The 15391-nt window shown below is 46.7% G+C and overlaps 1 protein-coding gene across 5 annotated transcripts in view; it reads left to right on the plus strand.

Moving 5' to 3' along the window:
- The window catches only part of SNX29 (sorting nexin 29), a 559063-nt gene that overhangs the window by 7610 nt on the left and 536062 nt on the right, over positions 1–15391 (plus strand). For 4 of the 5 annotated variants that reach the window (XM_057748481.1, XM_057748482.1, XM_057748483.1 and 1 more), the window contains exons 2-3: positions 11576–11640; positions 13713–13765. In XM_057748481.1, coding sequence (XP_057604464.1) covers positions 11576–11640; positions 13713–13765 — 118 coding nt within the window. Of the gene's footprint in view, positions 1–11575; positions 11641–13712; positions 13766–15391 lie in introns of those variants that run through there. The other variant, XM_057748484.1, reaches the window with a different exon arrangement.

Genomic DNA, 15391 nt, shown 5'->3' on the forward strand with positions numbered 1-15391 from the left:
CCCCAGTGTCCCACCATGGGGGAAACTTGCCCACTGGCATCTCATTTCTCCTTGCCTGCGTCTGCGTATTTTGGAATCTGCTCTTTCTTCCTCCAACCAAAAAAAAAAAAAAAAAAGCAAAATCCCCAAATGACATTAAAGACTATTGTGGAAACAGAATATACCTATAAATATACCTTTCTAGCATATTAAATATTTAGATTTTTAGGTATTCCACTTTTGTCTGTGTTCAAAGCATATGTATTTTACCTAATTGCGTTGAGTATATTTGAATTAGTGTTTCTGCTTATTATAGCATTTACCTGTGTGCCTTCTCGTCACAATTATTTAAAAATGCTGTGTAACATTCCAGTAAATTGATGTGCCGCAGTTGTTTAATCTTTCTCCCATTATAGGAAAAGAAAGTAAATTCTGTTTATAATGTTCTAGGATGGAGTTGGCAAGCATTTTCTGTAAAGGCCCAGATAGTAAATATTTTCTGCTTTATGGGCCATCTGGTCTCTCTCCCAACGACTCATGCCTGTTGTATAAAAGCAGCACAGGCAATACGCAAGTGAAAGCACGTGGCTGTGTTCCAATAAAACTTTATTTAGAAGACCTGCAGTAGCTGGATTTGGTGTGGGGGGCTGTAGTTTGCTGACCGCTGCTCTAGAATGCTATAGGAAAAATCTTCGCCCCGACACCATGTTTAGGCAGGCATTATATTGCAGTGGAAAAACACTTTGGACTCAGGCAGTCCTGGATTTAACTCCCAATGGAAGAACCCGAACAAGTTGTTGAACTTCTCCGACTCAATTCCTTCATCAGAAAATGGAAATGAAAGAGAGTGATGAAGGTACATTGCCTTAGTCAGAGGGAAGTACCTGGATGACAGAGGGACTGGTAAAGAAGTTACTTATTACTTTTCTCATTCCCCCTCCTACCTCCCCCTTCCTCCTTAGCTTAGTTTCCCAGGAGTCAGGAAGGTGCTTTGATGTTCTTGCAGTTTTTGGTATTTCCTGCATGTTGCTTTCCAGGACATCCCTGGAGCTTTACCAGCAATGGGGAATTTCATTTTTTAAAAAAATTGAAGTGTAGTTGATTTACAATGTTGTGTGTTTCAGATGTATAGCAAAATTATTCAGTTATACATATATATGTGTATTCTTTTTCAGATTTTTTTCCATCATAGGTTATTATAAGATACTGAATATAGTTCCCTGTGCTATACAGTAGGTCCTTGTTTATCTACTTTATATATGGTAGTATGTATCTGTTAATGCCAAACTCCTACTTTATCCCTCCCTTGCTTTCCCCTTTGTTAATGGTAAGTTTGTTTTCTGTATCTGGGAATCTGTTTCTGTTTTGTAAGTTCATTTGTATCATTTTTTTTTAGATTCCATATGAGTGATATCATATGATATTTGTCTTTCTCTGACTTATTTCACTTAGTATGGTAAGCTCTAAATCTATCCATGTTGCTGCAAATGCCAATATTTCATTCTTTATGGCTGAGTAGTATTCCATTGTATATATGTACCACATCCTCTGTATCCATTATCTGTCGTGGATATTTAGGTTGCTTGGCTATTGTAAATAGTGCTGTTGTGAACATAGGGGTGCTTGTATCTTTTTGAATTAGAATTTTCTCCAGATATATGCCTAGGAGTGGGATTGCTGGATCATATGGCAACTCTATTTTTAGTTTTTTAAGGAACCTCCGACTGTTCTCCACAGCAGCTACACCAATTTACATGCCCACCAACAGTGTAGCAGAGTACGCTTCTCTCCACACCCTCTCCAGCACTTGCTATTTGTAGACTTTCTGATGATGGCCATCGTGACTGTTGTGTTTCCCCGGAACTTTGCCAGCAATGGGGCATTTCACTTTAAACGTTTCTTGGTGAATTTAGTAGTTATACAGTGGTAACAGGTGGTGGTTGATTTGGTAAGTTTATAATTTGCATTTCTCCAGCCATGAGGGAAGATGCACTTTCTCTTCACAGTGTTTGCAGGCTGCAGTTTTCCTTTTTTTTTTCTCCTACAGCAAGGATTGGCAAACTGGGCTGGCCACCTGTTTTGTAAATAAAGCTTTATTGGAACCCAGCCACACCCATTCTTGCTATTGTCTCTGGCTGCTTTTGCACTCTTGATTGAGCAGCTGTGACAGGGATTGTCTGACTTGAAAAGCCAAAAATGCTTAACCATTTTGCTCTTTACAGAAACTATTTGCCGACCTCTGCTCTAGGGTGAATTCTTTGCCTGTTTATGAGTCCTCTGTTGACCTAGTCTTTTGTTCTTAGGCATCACAAGGCCACTTGGATGGCCTGAGCCCATCTGCCTCCAAGCAGAGCCTGCCTCTTTCCATCGTGTGGTGGCGGACAGTCTGTCCTTTTGTCCTCGTCCAGCTGCGCCACTTTGCCCTACAATACTGGGAACCAGCGCCCTGACTTTGGGTGCGAATGACTGTCCATTTTATCTGTTCATGTGCTAAGGCAAGCAGAATTGGTGCTTCACGCATGCTGTGCGCATCGTGTGCATGAGGTTGTTCTGGTCCTCTCCATTTAAAGCAGCCGCTTGGGGGATCACAGAGCTGAACCCCGGAGTCCTAATCCAACAGTTGTTGAGTTTCTTCTGGGAGGAGGGGAACCAGAAACACAAATCATCCCAGACAATGTCCCACATGCTTACCTGGCTCCATAGACATGCCATATTCATTGCAGCTTTGCAGGGTGCGTTGAGCAAATCCTGTAATATCATTGAATGTATCGTGTGTTTGTTACATAATATCAGTAAGTCATTTGTTGCTTATTCATCTGTGCTTCCAGATGTTTTGGCCCCTGTGTAGATAATTCGGTGCAGGAGGAGATGGGGAGAAAAGCGCCTTGGGCCAGAGCTGGGAACAACCATTGTGGAAGGGGCAGCCCTCACAGAGGGTGTGGCCGCTCTCATGAAGGAAGAGCTGTGCTGGGCAGGACAGCAGAGAAATGGGGTTGCCGCTGGAACGGCATGTGGGAGCAAGGCATGGCTTTCATTAAACGGAGGGGGGGTGGGGCAGTATTACGACATCCCTGTATGCTGTAGGAACTGCAGAGATGAAGAAAGGATTGATGATGTGGGAAAAGGAGGGGACCATTGCTGGAGTATGTCCTTGAGCAGGTAAGAGGAGATGGGTTTCAGAGCATAAGCAGAGGTTTATGTGTTTTAGCCTCTTGGAGCCTCAGTTTCTTATCTGTGAAATGGGATAATCAAACTTCATTTAGGGCAGAGTTTCCTAATTGCAGCACTGTTGACATTTGGGCTGGCTGATTGTTGTGTGGGGCTGTCTTGCTGGAGTAGAGGTCAGTAGCGGCCCCCTAGTTGTGCCAGAAATCAGTTGTGCCAAAAATGTCTCTAGGCATTGTCAAGAGTCCTGTTGGGTGTGTGTGTGTGTGTGTGTGTGTGTGTGAAATCTTGGTTGAGAATCGCTTCTCTCCACTGCTCCTCTGTAGGGCCCCTTATAAATGAACCTCCTTGAAGTCTCCTTATTTGAGAGTGCCTGCTGTTTCCTGTTAGGAGCCTGACTGATGCAGAAGTTAAGGACTTACCAGCATCAGACAGACACTCAGTGTAATCAGAAACGTGAAAGAGAAGTGAGCTTAGCTTTCCTACCCTGTGTTTCAGTGTGGGAGCTGGGTGCTTTCTAGAGTTGAGTCCCACCCCCAGGGGGCTCCTGCTGTGGTGGCTGCTTTTTTGGAATGTGCTCTTATCCGCCTGTTGTAGTCCTTCCCATAAAATAGTTTCTTACTGAGGTGAAATTTAGATAATCTGAAACCATATATGCTTTTAATACAATTAAAACAATTAACAGTTAAATTAGAAATTTAACAATTATAAAAACAATTAACCATTTAAAAGTGAACAGTTCAGTGGCAATTTAGTGCATTTGTAATGTGCAACCACCATGTCTGTCTAGTGACAAAGCACCTTCATCACTCCCAGAGGACACCCTGTACCTATTAAGTAGGTGCATTCTATCTGTATGGATTTACCTATTCTAGTCCTTCCTATTTTTTTAAGCACAGTTCAAATTCCCGCTTCTTCAGTCAGCCTCCCCTGGCTCCCGGCAGGCCAGCAGTATGGCATGGAAGGAGTCAGGTAGACCTTGAGCAGAATTCCCGGCCTGCGGTGGGCACCCAAAGAACCTTGCCATCTTTTTCTTTTCTCCCTCGTACCTGCTGAGTGCATTGCAAGGATTGGCATTAGAGCAGAGAAATTGCTTTCCCTGTGCCACTGCATAGAGAGACAGGGAAATACTGTTGTTTAAGTGTGTGTGTGGCCTTGACCAAGTGACCTAACTCCTCTGTGGATGGGAACCATGATTACCTTGACCTCTTGGGTGGTGGCAGGGATTGAAGAAGGAATATATGTATACATGTAGAGTGCCTTGGGGCATCTTGCAGGTTTTCCCCTCCTCAGATGCCAGAGATGCTTTTTCCACCCCCCAGGGCAGTGAACACAGAGGCCTGGATTGGATCGCTTTGCCTGTGCTCTGGAGAGAAGGAAGCCCGATGAAAGGATTTCTTAAAGCCAGAGGTATAGGGTAGCCCACAACAACAACAGTAATAGTTAACATGTGTAAAGTGATTGGTGTGTACCAGGCACTGTTCTAGGTGCATTAATTCTAGGTATCCATTCACTCATTTAATAGCTTTCGGAGGTGCAGAGAGGTTAAGTAACTTGTCCATGGTCACACAGCTGATGATGTAGGATTTGAACATGGCCTGTCCTACTCTTAACCCCTGCTCAGTCTCCCCAGGAGGTCACTGAAGGCTGGAGGTTTATGGGAAAAATTAGTGTAGGATTTTAAGGATTCTAAACATGAAAGACAGCAGGGATGCACCTGAACCAGGTGATTGATTTTCAGACGCAGGTGATTTCTAAGTTAGGGCCTCAGGGGGTCACTGCATTTCTCTGACAGGACCCCTGGGGGTGTTCCCTGGGGTGCCTTTCTGTTTTCTATTTTCATTTTTTTAAAAATGATTTTTCCATCTATTTATCTACAATGACTGTGGTTTTTATTTTTTTATTTTATTTTTTAAAATTTTAAATTTATTTATTTATTTGTTTATTTATTTATTATTGGCTGCGTTGGGTCTTCTTTGCTGCCCGCAGGCTTTCTCTAGTTGCGGTGAGCGGGGGTTATTCTTCGTAGCAGTGCGAGGTCTTCTTGTTGCAGTGGCTTCTCTTGTTGTGGAGCACGGGCTCTAGGCATACGGGCTTCAGTACTTGTGGCACACTGGCCCAGTAGTTGTGGCTCATGGGCTCTAAAGCACAGGCTCAATAGTTGTGGCGCATGGGCTTAGTTGCTCCGCGGCATGTGGGATCTTCCCGGAGCAGGGATCGAACCCGGGTCCCCTGCATTGGCAGGTGGGGTCTTAACCACTGCGCCACCAGGGAAGCCCCTCTATTTTCATTTTGTTGGTGCTCTAATGGGAGATTGAAAAGAAGCCTCTTCTGTGAATCACTTTGCTGTACACCTGAAACTAACCCAATATTGTAAATCAACTATACTCCAATTGAGAAAAAAAAAAAAAAGCCTTTTCTGACTCATCTGGTTGATCATGTTGACTCAGGGCTACCCTTGCAGAAGGAAGGAAGCAGAGAGGCTGGGCTTTCACAGAGAAATCATTCCTGAACCGGTGGCGGGGCTGTAGCTGCAGGCTTGTTACAGGGCTTGAGGATGGGCGAGACTTAACAGGTGGCTGAGCCAGTGGATTCAAGATTGAATCTCTCCTTGAGCACTGCCCTGGGTGAAGGTCTCTTCCTTTCAGCCTCAGTGCTCTGTTGGGCGGAGCCACCTTCCCTTCTTTGTCAAGGATTAGATGCCAGTCAATTAATAGCTGAGCCACAGCTGGGGCTCAGTAGGTGGACACTGGCTCCCTGCTCCTCTTGGGTGGTTGCAGCGGTTGAGACTGGAAGATTCTCCTTGCTCTGGGAGGGGTCCTTTATCCTCCTCTTGGTCCCTGGGAGAAGGTAGGAAAGAGCCCGGTAGCATTGCTTGCTCTGCCTGCCTGTCTCCACAGGCACCCCACGTTCGCAGCCTGCAGAGCTAGGAGAGTATGATCTCCTGCAGAAGGGAAGTGACTGTCCGTGTCATGTGGCCTGCAAGCAGCCCAGCCCGGATGAGAACTCCTGATGCCTCGTGACTTCCCACTAGCACTCCTTCCGCTGTTCCTCACGGCCACAGGCACCTCCTGCTGTGCTCGGTGGATGCTCCCGAGGCCACCTGTGCTCCCGCCGCCCAACGAGACCCTCTTCTCTTAATCCCCTTTCAGGGCTGGGATGGCCGCAGGTGCCCCTTCAGGGGTCAGGATTGTGTCACTCAAGTGCACTTCTTGTCTGGAGAGAGATGGCGTCAGGCGGGGTGCATGGTGGGCTGAGACCTGCATGACCTCAGGCTGTTTCTCTCTACAGGACAGTCTTTCTTCCCACCACAGAGAGGCTTTGCACGGTGAGGCAGAGGAGGCTGCAGCCCTCTAGAGAAAGCACTGGGGCAAGTTCTGTCGTGAAGATCCGGGATCATCTTGCGTATCATTAGGGGAAGGTGCTGTGTCCCCGCTTTTCACCTGTGGGTCAGGGACCAGCAGCGTCAGCGTCACCTGGGAGCTTGTGAGAAATACAGAATCCCAGGCTGCACCCAGCCCTTCTCAATTGAACCTGCCTTTCAGCAAGACCCCCGGAGATTCGTGTGCCTGTGAAAGCTTGCGAGTCACTGTGCTCACAGTTATCAATATTGAGATGATGGAGATTTAAATTTTCTTTGTACATTTCCCTTCAATTTGTTGTTGTTTTTTTTTCCACATGAATTACTTTTTTAAAAAAATTGTGGGGCAGGTACTTCCCTGGTGGCGCAGTGGTTAAGAATCCGCCTGCCAATGCAGGGGACGTGGGTTCGATCCCTGGTCTGGGAAGATCCCATGTGCCACAGAGCAACTAAGCTGATGTGCCACAACTACTGAGCCCATGTGCTGTAACCACTGAAGCCTGTGCACCTAGAGCCTGTGCTCCATAACGAGAAGCCACCGTAATGAGAAGCCCGAACACCACAGTGAAGAGGAGCCCCTGCTCACCACAACTAGAGAAAACCTGCATGCAGCAACGAAGACCCAATGCAGCCAGTAAAAAATAAATTGAAAAAAAAATGTGGTAAAATACATATAACATAAAATTTGCCATCTTAACCATTTAAAAAATTTATTTTACTTAATCTTTAAAAATTTATTTATTTAAAAAATTTATCTATTTGGTTGCCCTGGTCTTAGTTGTGGCTCATGGGCTTCTTAGTTGTGACTCGTGGGCTTCTTAGTTATGGCATGCAAACTCTTAATTGCAGCATGCATGTGGGATCTAGTTCCCTGTCCAGGGATTGAACCTGGGCCCCCTGCATTGGGAGCATGGAGTCTTATCCACTATGCCACCAAGGAAGTCCCTTAACTATTTATTTATTTATTTATTGGCTGTGTTGGGTCTTCATTGCTGTGCGGGCTTTGTCTAGGTGTGGCGAGTGGGGGCTACTCTTCGTTGTGGTGTGTGAGTTTCTCAGTGAGTTGGCTTCTCTTGTGGAGCATGGGCTCTAGGGGCACAGGCTCAGTAGTTGTGATGTGTGGGCTCAGTAGTTGCAGCACAAAGGCTCTAGTGCTCAGGCTCAGTAGTTGTGGGGCACAGGCTTAGTTGCCCTGCGGCATGTGGGATCTTCCCGGACCGGGGATCAAACCCATGTTCCCTGCATTGGCAGGTGGATTCTTAACCACTGGGCCACCTGGGAAGCCCCCCTCCACCATTGCGGAGTGTGCAGTGTGCTGGTGTTAAATCCCTCCGCAGTGTTGTGCAGCACCCCCACCGTCCTTCCCCAGGACTCTTCTCATCTGTTAAATTGCAGTTGTGTAGCTCTTACACCCGAACCCCCATCCTCCCCCTTCCCCTCCCCTTGACAGCCACCATCATACTTTCTTTCCCTATGATTTTGATTACTCTTAGTATCTCGTGTTAAGTGGAATCATACAGTCTTTTTTTTGTTTGTTTTATAAATATTTATTGGCTACGTTGGGTCTTTGTTGCTGCACAGCGGGCTTTCTCTAATTGCTGTGAGCGGGGGCTACTCTTCATTGTGGTGCGCAGCCTCCTCATTGTAGTGGCTTCTCTTGTTGTGGAGCACGGGCCCTAGGCGCGTGGGCTTCAATAGTTGCAGCACATGGACTCAGTAGTTGTGGCTCACGGGCTCTAGAGCACGGGCTCTAGAGCCCAGGCTCAGTAGTTGTGGCACTCGGGCTTAGTTGCTCCGTGGCATGTGGAGTCTTCCCAGGGCAGGGCTCGAACCCATGTCCCGTGCATTGGCAGGTGGATTCTTTACCACTGTGCCACCTAGGAAGTCCAAGAATCATACAGTCTTTATCTCGTTGTGTCTGGTTTGTTTCACTCAGCATCGTGTCGTCAGGGCTCATCCATGTTGTAGCCTATTGCAGTTTCCTTCGTTTTTAAGGCTGAATAATACCTATTGTGTGTGTGTGTGTGTGTGTGTGTGTGTACATATTCTGCTTATCCACTCATCTGTTGGTGTACACTTGCATTGCTTCCACATTTTAGCTGCTGTGAATCATGCTGCTGTGAACACAAGCATACACACATCTCTTCAAGACCCTGCTTTCAGTTCTTTTGTGTCTAAACCCAGAAGTGCTGGGTTATATGGTCATTCTATCACATGAATTACTCTTGTGATCAGAAAGAATAGCAAAAGCACTTCAGCGGGGAAAACCTTGTTAAGTTTCCAGTTGGCATTGCCCAAGGGCAAGTAGAGTTGTTGGGTGCAGTACTTGAAAAAAGGAAGAAAGCAAGCCTGACTTCCGTATTCTGGTGTTAGAGAGAGAAGCGTGGAAACTAGACCTTCTGCTGAACGAAGAGCAGGATGTATTGATAGACACAGGTGTCAGGAGTGATGGTTCAGGGCCTTGGGGGCGTGGGATCTCCAGCCATCCTGAATGATGCTTCAGGATGGCCTCTGGTTTGGTGGGAGGGATGTATGGGCCATCCTTTCTTAAGACCTCTTCCAGAAAGAATAGCAGTGGCAGCGTTTAAGTCAGCTGCATTACTGTGTGTCCGTGGAGAGTCTGCTGACTGGTTTGATCTCTGGGCCTGGGATGCGGCAGGAGGCCGCGTGGTAGTCCTAACACAGCCCTTTGGGGCACGGTCTCCAGTCAGGGTCACAGTTCCAAATATTAGTGTTCAAACCAGAACAAAACCTAAACCCATAACCGTGGTCCACGAGGCCTTTGTGACTGGCCCCGCCTGCCTGTCTGATCTTTGCTTCTCCTTTTCTGCTTTTTGCCCAAGTCACAAGAGGCTTCCTTTGGGTCCTGGAAGACCAGAAGCCAAGCTATTCTTGCTTCCCTTCCCTGGCCGTTTGCTCTGCCTGGAACGCGGGTCTCCCATACCTTTCCGTGGCTGCTCCTTCTCGTTTTACAGAGGGCTCAGCTCAGGTGTCACGTGTGCAGAGAGGCCTCCCCGACTGCCCGGCTGCCGTGGCGCTCTTGCTTCCTCCCTGTCTCATCACCCTGCTTGGATTTTCTTCCTTGTATGACTCTCACACATCATCTCCTTTATTAGTTTACTTAGAACTATTTGTTTCTTCCTAATAGGATTTTACCTCCATGAGAAGATGGCTTTTTTATACCATTTACGTCCTGTGACCCCAGCGCTTAGAACATTGCCCGGAACACGGTAGATGCTAGATGAGTGGGTCAGTGCACGCAACTGCTTGTCTCCTCTGAGCTTCAGTTTCCCCATCTGCAGTTCGGGGATCCTAATACTTGGCTGCTGGGTGGTTGTGAAAATTACAGAGCACAGTGCACCCAGAGGACTCAGTTTCATGCCTGGCATGCAGGAAGTGCTCACCACACGGGCACAGTTGTTAACAACCAGGTGGCCCTGGCATGACTTGCATGAGTCACTGACTGTCTCTTAGGTAATGCCCAGCTGGTACTCCCTGGTGAAGCCCAGGCTGAGTTGCCCCAGAGAGAAGGAGCTCAGGGGCAGTTAAGGGCCTGCGGTGTGGAGCATCTGCTCTTGTGACTCTAAATTTGGGTCTCCTTTGAAACAATTGTGTTCTGTGTCTGATGCATCATAACATGTAGCCGTGTCTCTGTTGATTGGAGTCACTGGGTCTCTTGTGGGGCATCAGATGTGGTTCTGACAGCGGTGTGCCTGGGGCTTCCAAGTGTCCTTGCCACACACCCTCTTTGTTTTTTTTAATTAAAAAAATAAATTTATTTATTTATTGGCTGTGTTGGGTCTTCTCTAGTTGTGGAGAGCAGCGGCTTCATTGCAGTGTGTGGGCTTCTCATTATGGTGGCTTCTCTTATTGTGGAGCATGGGCTCTATAGGCACGTGGGCTTCAGTAGTTGCGGCACATAGGCTCAATAGTTGTGGCTCACGGGCTCTAGAGCTTAGGCTCAGTAGTTGTGGCACACGGGCTTAGTTGCTCTGAGGCATGTGGGATCTTCCTGGACCAGAGCTCAAGCCCGTGTCCCCTGCATTGGCACGCGGATTCCAAACCACTGCGTCACCAGAGAAGCCCTGCCCCACACCCTCTTAAATGGGGGTTTCATGTATGCCATATGTATCAGTTGGGGATGCTTTTGGCTGTAAGTAACAGCTCAGTGTACAGTGCTTGAACAAATGGAACTGTTTGCTGTGTGAGAGGTATGAGATTTCTGGTATTTTGGTTCAGCAGCAAAACGACATCAGGGCTGGTGTCTGATTCTCTTGGGCTTCCCTGCAGGCTTGTGGGCTCATGGTAGCAAAATGCTGCTCTGGCTTCACCCGACGTGTTTATGATTAAGCCATGAAGGATGGAAGAAGGCATGAAGCCATTAACATCTGTTCTTTTATAAGGGTGGCATAATTTCCCCAGATCCCTCACGAGTGCTCTTCTGCTTACATCTCATTAACTAAAACTTCTTAAGGTCAGCCTTACAAGAGAGGCTGAGAACTGGAGCAATTAGGTTTTTCATGGGAAAATGATGTTGGAGATGGTGGTGAGGTCAGCCAACGAGCAGTGCCTGCCATACTAGGAAACCTATATTTTAAGTTAGACTGTTGGTTCTCAACTGGGGGCAGTTTTGTTCCCCAGAGGATATTTGGCAGTATCTGGAGACATTTTTGTTGCCACAGCTAGGGTGTGTGTGTGTGTTTGTGCACTGATGGTATCTGGTGGGTAGAGGCCAGGGATGCTGCTAGACGTCCTAACACTTCGTGGGGCAGCCACAGAGAATTATCTGGTCCAAATGTCAGTGACACCAAGGTTGAGAAACCCTGGGTTAGACCATTCTAGAAACATGATCCAAATTTGGGAAACACTAGTTTAGCAGCTTTCCTGTGATGCAGTCACAGGAAAGTGGTCAGTCTTCATTGTAATGATGTAGATTATTGATACCTGGTCTTGTTACTGATTTTACTAAAGAGGAGGCTGATGCTAGTTGGGCACAGCCCACGGCATGTCAGAGAGTCTTAATAGAAGGTGAACGTCAGACAAAACTAATTAAGCCTCATTGCATTTTAGGATCACAGAACAATGACATGAAAAGACAGTTTCTGCTGGAGCGACTGTTGGATGCAGTGAAACAGGTAAGAATAAAGCTCACGTTTGACTTTGAGGTCAGGTCATAGTGTCAGAGGATGAATGCAAAAGTCATTTCTGCCCTTCTGTCTACACAGACTTACTCCCGCTTGGTATCTGGGAATGGTGAGGCTAATCGTTTTCCCTAGCAAATGAGAGCCATCAGAGCTAGGGACAGAGGAACTCCTGTGTCCTGACTTCCTAAAGCCCCTGGAGGACCCGACCCCTCCCTTCACAGGTGTCCCTTGGAGAAAGGCATTGACTGGGTTTCAAAGCCTGGTTTCCAAGCACTTGTGTTTTAGGGCAACTCCTAAGGGTGCTGCAGTGGTGGTTGGAGTTAGGACCTGGTGAGCACGAGAACGGAGAGGAGGCCGTGCTCAGGTGTGTATGCATCCTCCAGGTGGGCTCTGCTCGGTTTGGTCGATGCTGTTTTTGATGCCCGGCTCCTTGCTGGGCATGGAAGCGAGCTGTGACTCGAGGCCGGAATCAGTTTGCCTGCTCGCAGCTGGACCAGACAGTCATTGTTTCCTGCATATTCATCGAGTGCTTGACTCTCTGCTAAGTGCTTTACATCTAATCCTTCCAACCACCCTGCAAAATAGTTCTTGCAGTTATTTCCATTTCACAGCTGAAGAAACTGAAGAACCGAAGCTCAGGTCCACTAACTTGCTGCCAGTGTCATAGTGAACAAGCAGCAGAGCTCGGGTCCAGCCCTAGGAATTCACGTTTTGGTAGGGGCGACTGGCAGTTATCTGCGTGTAACCACGAGGTAGGGAGATAGACATGTCCTTTGATGGAAGTGTCTGTTGAGAGCTGATGCAAGCCCAGAGAATTTAGCACCTGTCCAAGCCTTGAGGCGTCCGGGTGTGGTGGAAAGGACACAGACGCAGGTGAAGCTGGGGTTGAAGGCCCGCTTCGTCTCTTCACAGCTGTGTGTGCTGGAGCCACTCCGCCAGCCTCTCTGAGCGTCCTTCTTCTCTTTAATTGGCTTACTGGTTTCTGTAAGGCTGTTGAGGGAATTGCATTTGTTAAAGTGGATAAAGGGCCATGGCCAGCACCTGGTTCCCAGTAAGTGCAGAACTCATGTTATTAGTTTCTTCTTTTTTGGCTCCAGAAGTGGAAAGTAAAATAAGAAGATGAAGGGTTAAGTCAAACCACTTCAGATGTAGCAGTTAAACAGAAATAACTTGGATCTTCTGCCCAGAGCTGCTATTATTATTATTATTATTATTTTGGGGGGGTGAAAGTGTTGTATATATGCCTTTTAAAAACCAATTTTATTGAGGGATAATTTGCATACAATAAAATGTACCAGTTTTAAGTGTGCAGTTCCATGAGTTTTGACAAAAGTATCATTTAAATTTCTATATGTATACAAACACACACATATATATGATAATAAATTCAGGAATCTTGCAAACCTGCCACCCACAGTGGAAATTCTACACCTTTGAAAGAGAGTAGCAGAGTGGTGATGGTTGTACAATATTGTGAGTTGAATTGTGTAACTAAAAATGGTTAAAATGGTAAATTTTATGTTGTCTTTATTTCAGCACAGTTAAAAAAAAAAAGAGTGAGAACAGTTTGCTTTTGTTTCCACCCTCCTGGGTGAGTTGTCGTTCAGCACAACCAGAGGACTTGTTTGAAGCTTGGTTTATGCTGTCATAACTTTACAGCCAGCCATAACAACTTCGGGCCCTGTCAGAAGGGACCCATCATCACAGATTTGTGGAATTTTTAATTATTGCCTGTTTAGAGCTCTATGTTATTGACAGTCAGCTGCTGACAGATAGAAGAAGCTTTCTAGATAATCTGCAGGAGGCTGTTTTCCTCTCGGCGTTGTCTTTGCACAGCGCTCACTTCTCTACAAGCGGGAGATAGGGTTTCCTTCTAGTGGCAGCTGGAAGACTGGGATGTCCTCCATCTTACGTCTTGGGCTGACACCCAGGGCATGGGGACGCCCTGACTCGGCACCCAGGGTTCCTGCTCCTGTGTCCCCCGCGACCCTGAAGGTCTATGGGGGCAGTTTTGTGTGTCCCATCTCAACAGGTCACCTCAGTGCTTCTTTTTTTCCGTGCAGTGCCAGATCCGCTTTGGAGGGAGAAAGGAGATCGCCTCGGATTCCGATAGCAGGTAAATATGTAGCTTCTGAAACCCTTTACCCTCAAGACCAAAAGGGTGGCCCGAGAGGGACCAGTGTCTGTATTCTGCCGCTGCCGTCGGGTGGGGCACTGATTGCCTTTGGGGATGTGTAGGTCATCGATGCAGGGACTGCTTGTCTGAAGTACTTCCAGCTTCCCGTCATGCTCCTTCTAGGAGTCTACTCTTAGCGAATTACTTGAAATGACTTTCCGCATGAAGTTATTTTCACGGTAATTTATAATGATGAAAACTCAGAAATCTGAATGCTCAACAATTGGGAAATGGTGACTAAAGTATAGTACATTGGTGGAATGGAAGGTTATATAGCCATTACCGTGATGTCTGTACAGAATTTGTTTTAAGCAGAAAAATGCAAATGTAGCGATTTAAAAAGAATATATTTAGCAAAAATAAAAAGAGCAGGATACAGAGTTAATATGGATGCAGAGTGATCCAAGCTATGTGAAACATCTCTGGCAAAAAACGTACTAAAATGTGACTAGAGGTCATGTTGAGGTTAAGACTATTGGGAATCTTTTTTAAATAAATAAATTTATTTGTTTATTTATTGGCTGCATCGGGTCTTTTGTTGCTGGGCACTGGCTTTCTCTAGTTGCTGTGAACGGGGGCTGCTCTTCATTGTAGTGCGTGGGCTCCTCATTGCGGTGGCTTCTCTTGTTGCAGAGCACGGGCTCTAGGTGCATGAGCTTCAGTAATTGTGGCACTTGTGCTTAGTAGTTGTGGCTCATGGACTCTATAGAGCGCAGGCTCAGTAGTTGTGGCGCACGGGCTTAGTTGCTCTGTGGCATGTGGGATATTCCTGCTCCAGGGATCAAACCCGTGTCCCCTGCATTGGCAGGTGGATTCTTAACCACTGTGCCACCATGGAAGTCCTATTGGGAATCTTTATACTTTCTGGTATTTTTTTTCATATTTTAAACTGTGATAGTGTGTCCCTTCTATAATTTAAAAAAGTCCTAAAAATGGCCATTGAGGGACTTCCCTGGTGGTCCAGTGATTAAGACTCCACACTCCCAATGCAGTGGCCTGGTTTCCATCCCTGGTCGGGAAACTAGATCCCACATGCATGCTGCAACTAAGAAGTCCACATGCCACAACTAAGGAGCCCACATGCCTCAACAAATATCCTGATTGCCACAACTAAGACCCGGTTCAGCCAAAATATGTAAATAATAAATAAATAAATGTTAAAAAAATATAAATGGCCATTGACCTTCACGACCCAGGAAAGGCTGACATGACTGCATAAGCTTATAGCACCACCTGGGAGGAGAAGGAGTTCTTTTGGCAAAGGTAAGAGACACAGGTGTTTGCTGAAAATGCCCAGTGAAGTCGTTCAGGGCTAATTCATGCTTTGCAGCTGTGGCGGGGCAAGAGGAACATTCCCGCAAAGGAAGGGGAGAGAAGGGAACTCACGTGCTCAGCATCCTGGAGACCGAGTGTCCCCACCCTCTGATCTTGCCCCACCCCTCCCAGCCAGTTCCCTTCTCTGTCCTTCCAGACCCTTGCTCTTTGTGACCCTTTCCCAGCCGTGAGCAGAGCAGTGTAGTGCTACATTTTAATCGAGTTACGGGACTATTTGAAACTGGTGCAGAT

This window comes from Hippopotamus amphibius, chromosome 9 (genome assembly GCF_030028045.1).
Source record: "Hippopotamus amphibius kiboko isolate mHipAmp2 chromosome 9, mHipAmp2.hap2, whole genome shotgun sequence".
Lineage (NCBI taxonomy): Eukaryota > Metazoa > Chordata > Mammalia > Artiodactyla > Hippopotamidae > Hippopotamus > Hippopotamus amphibius.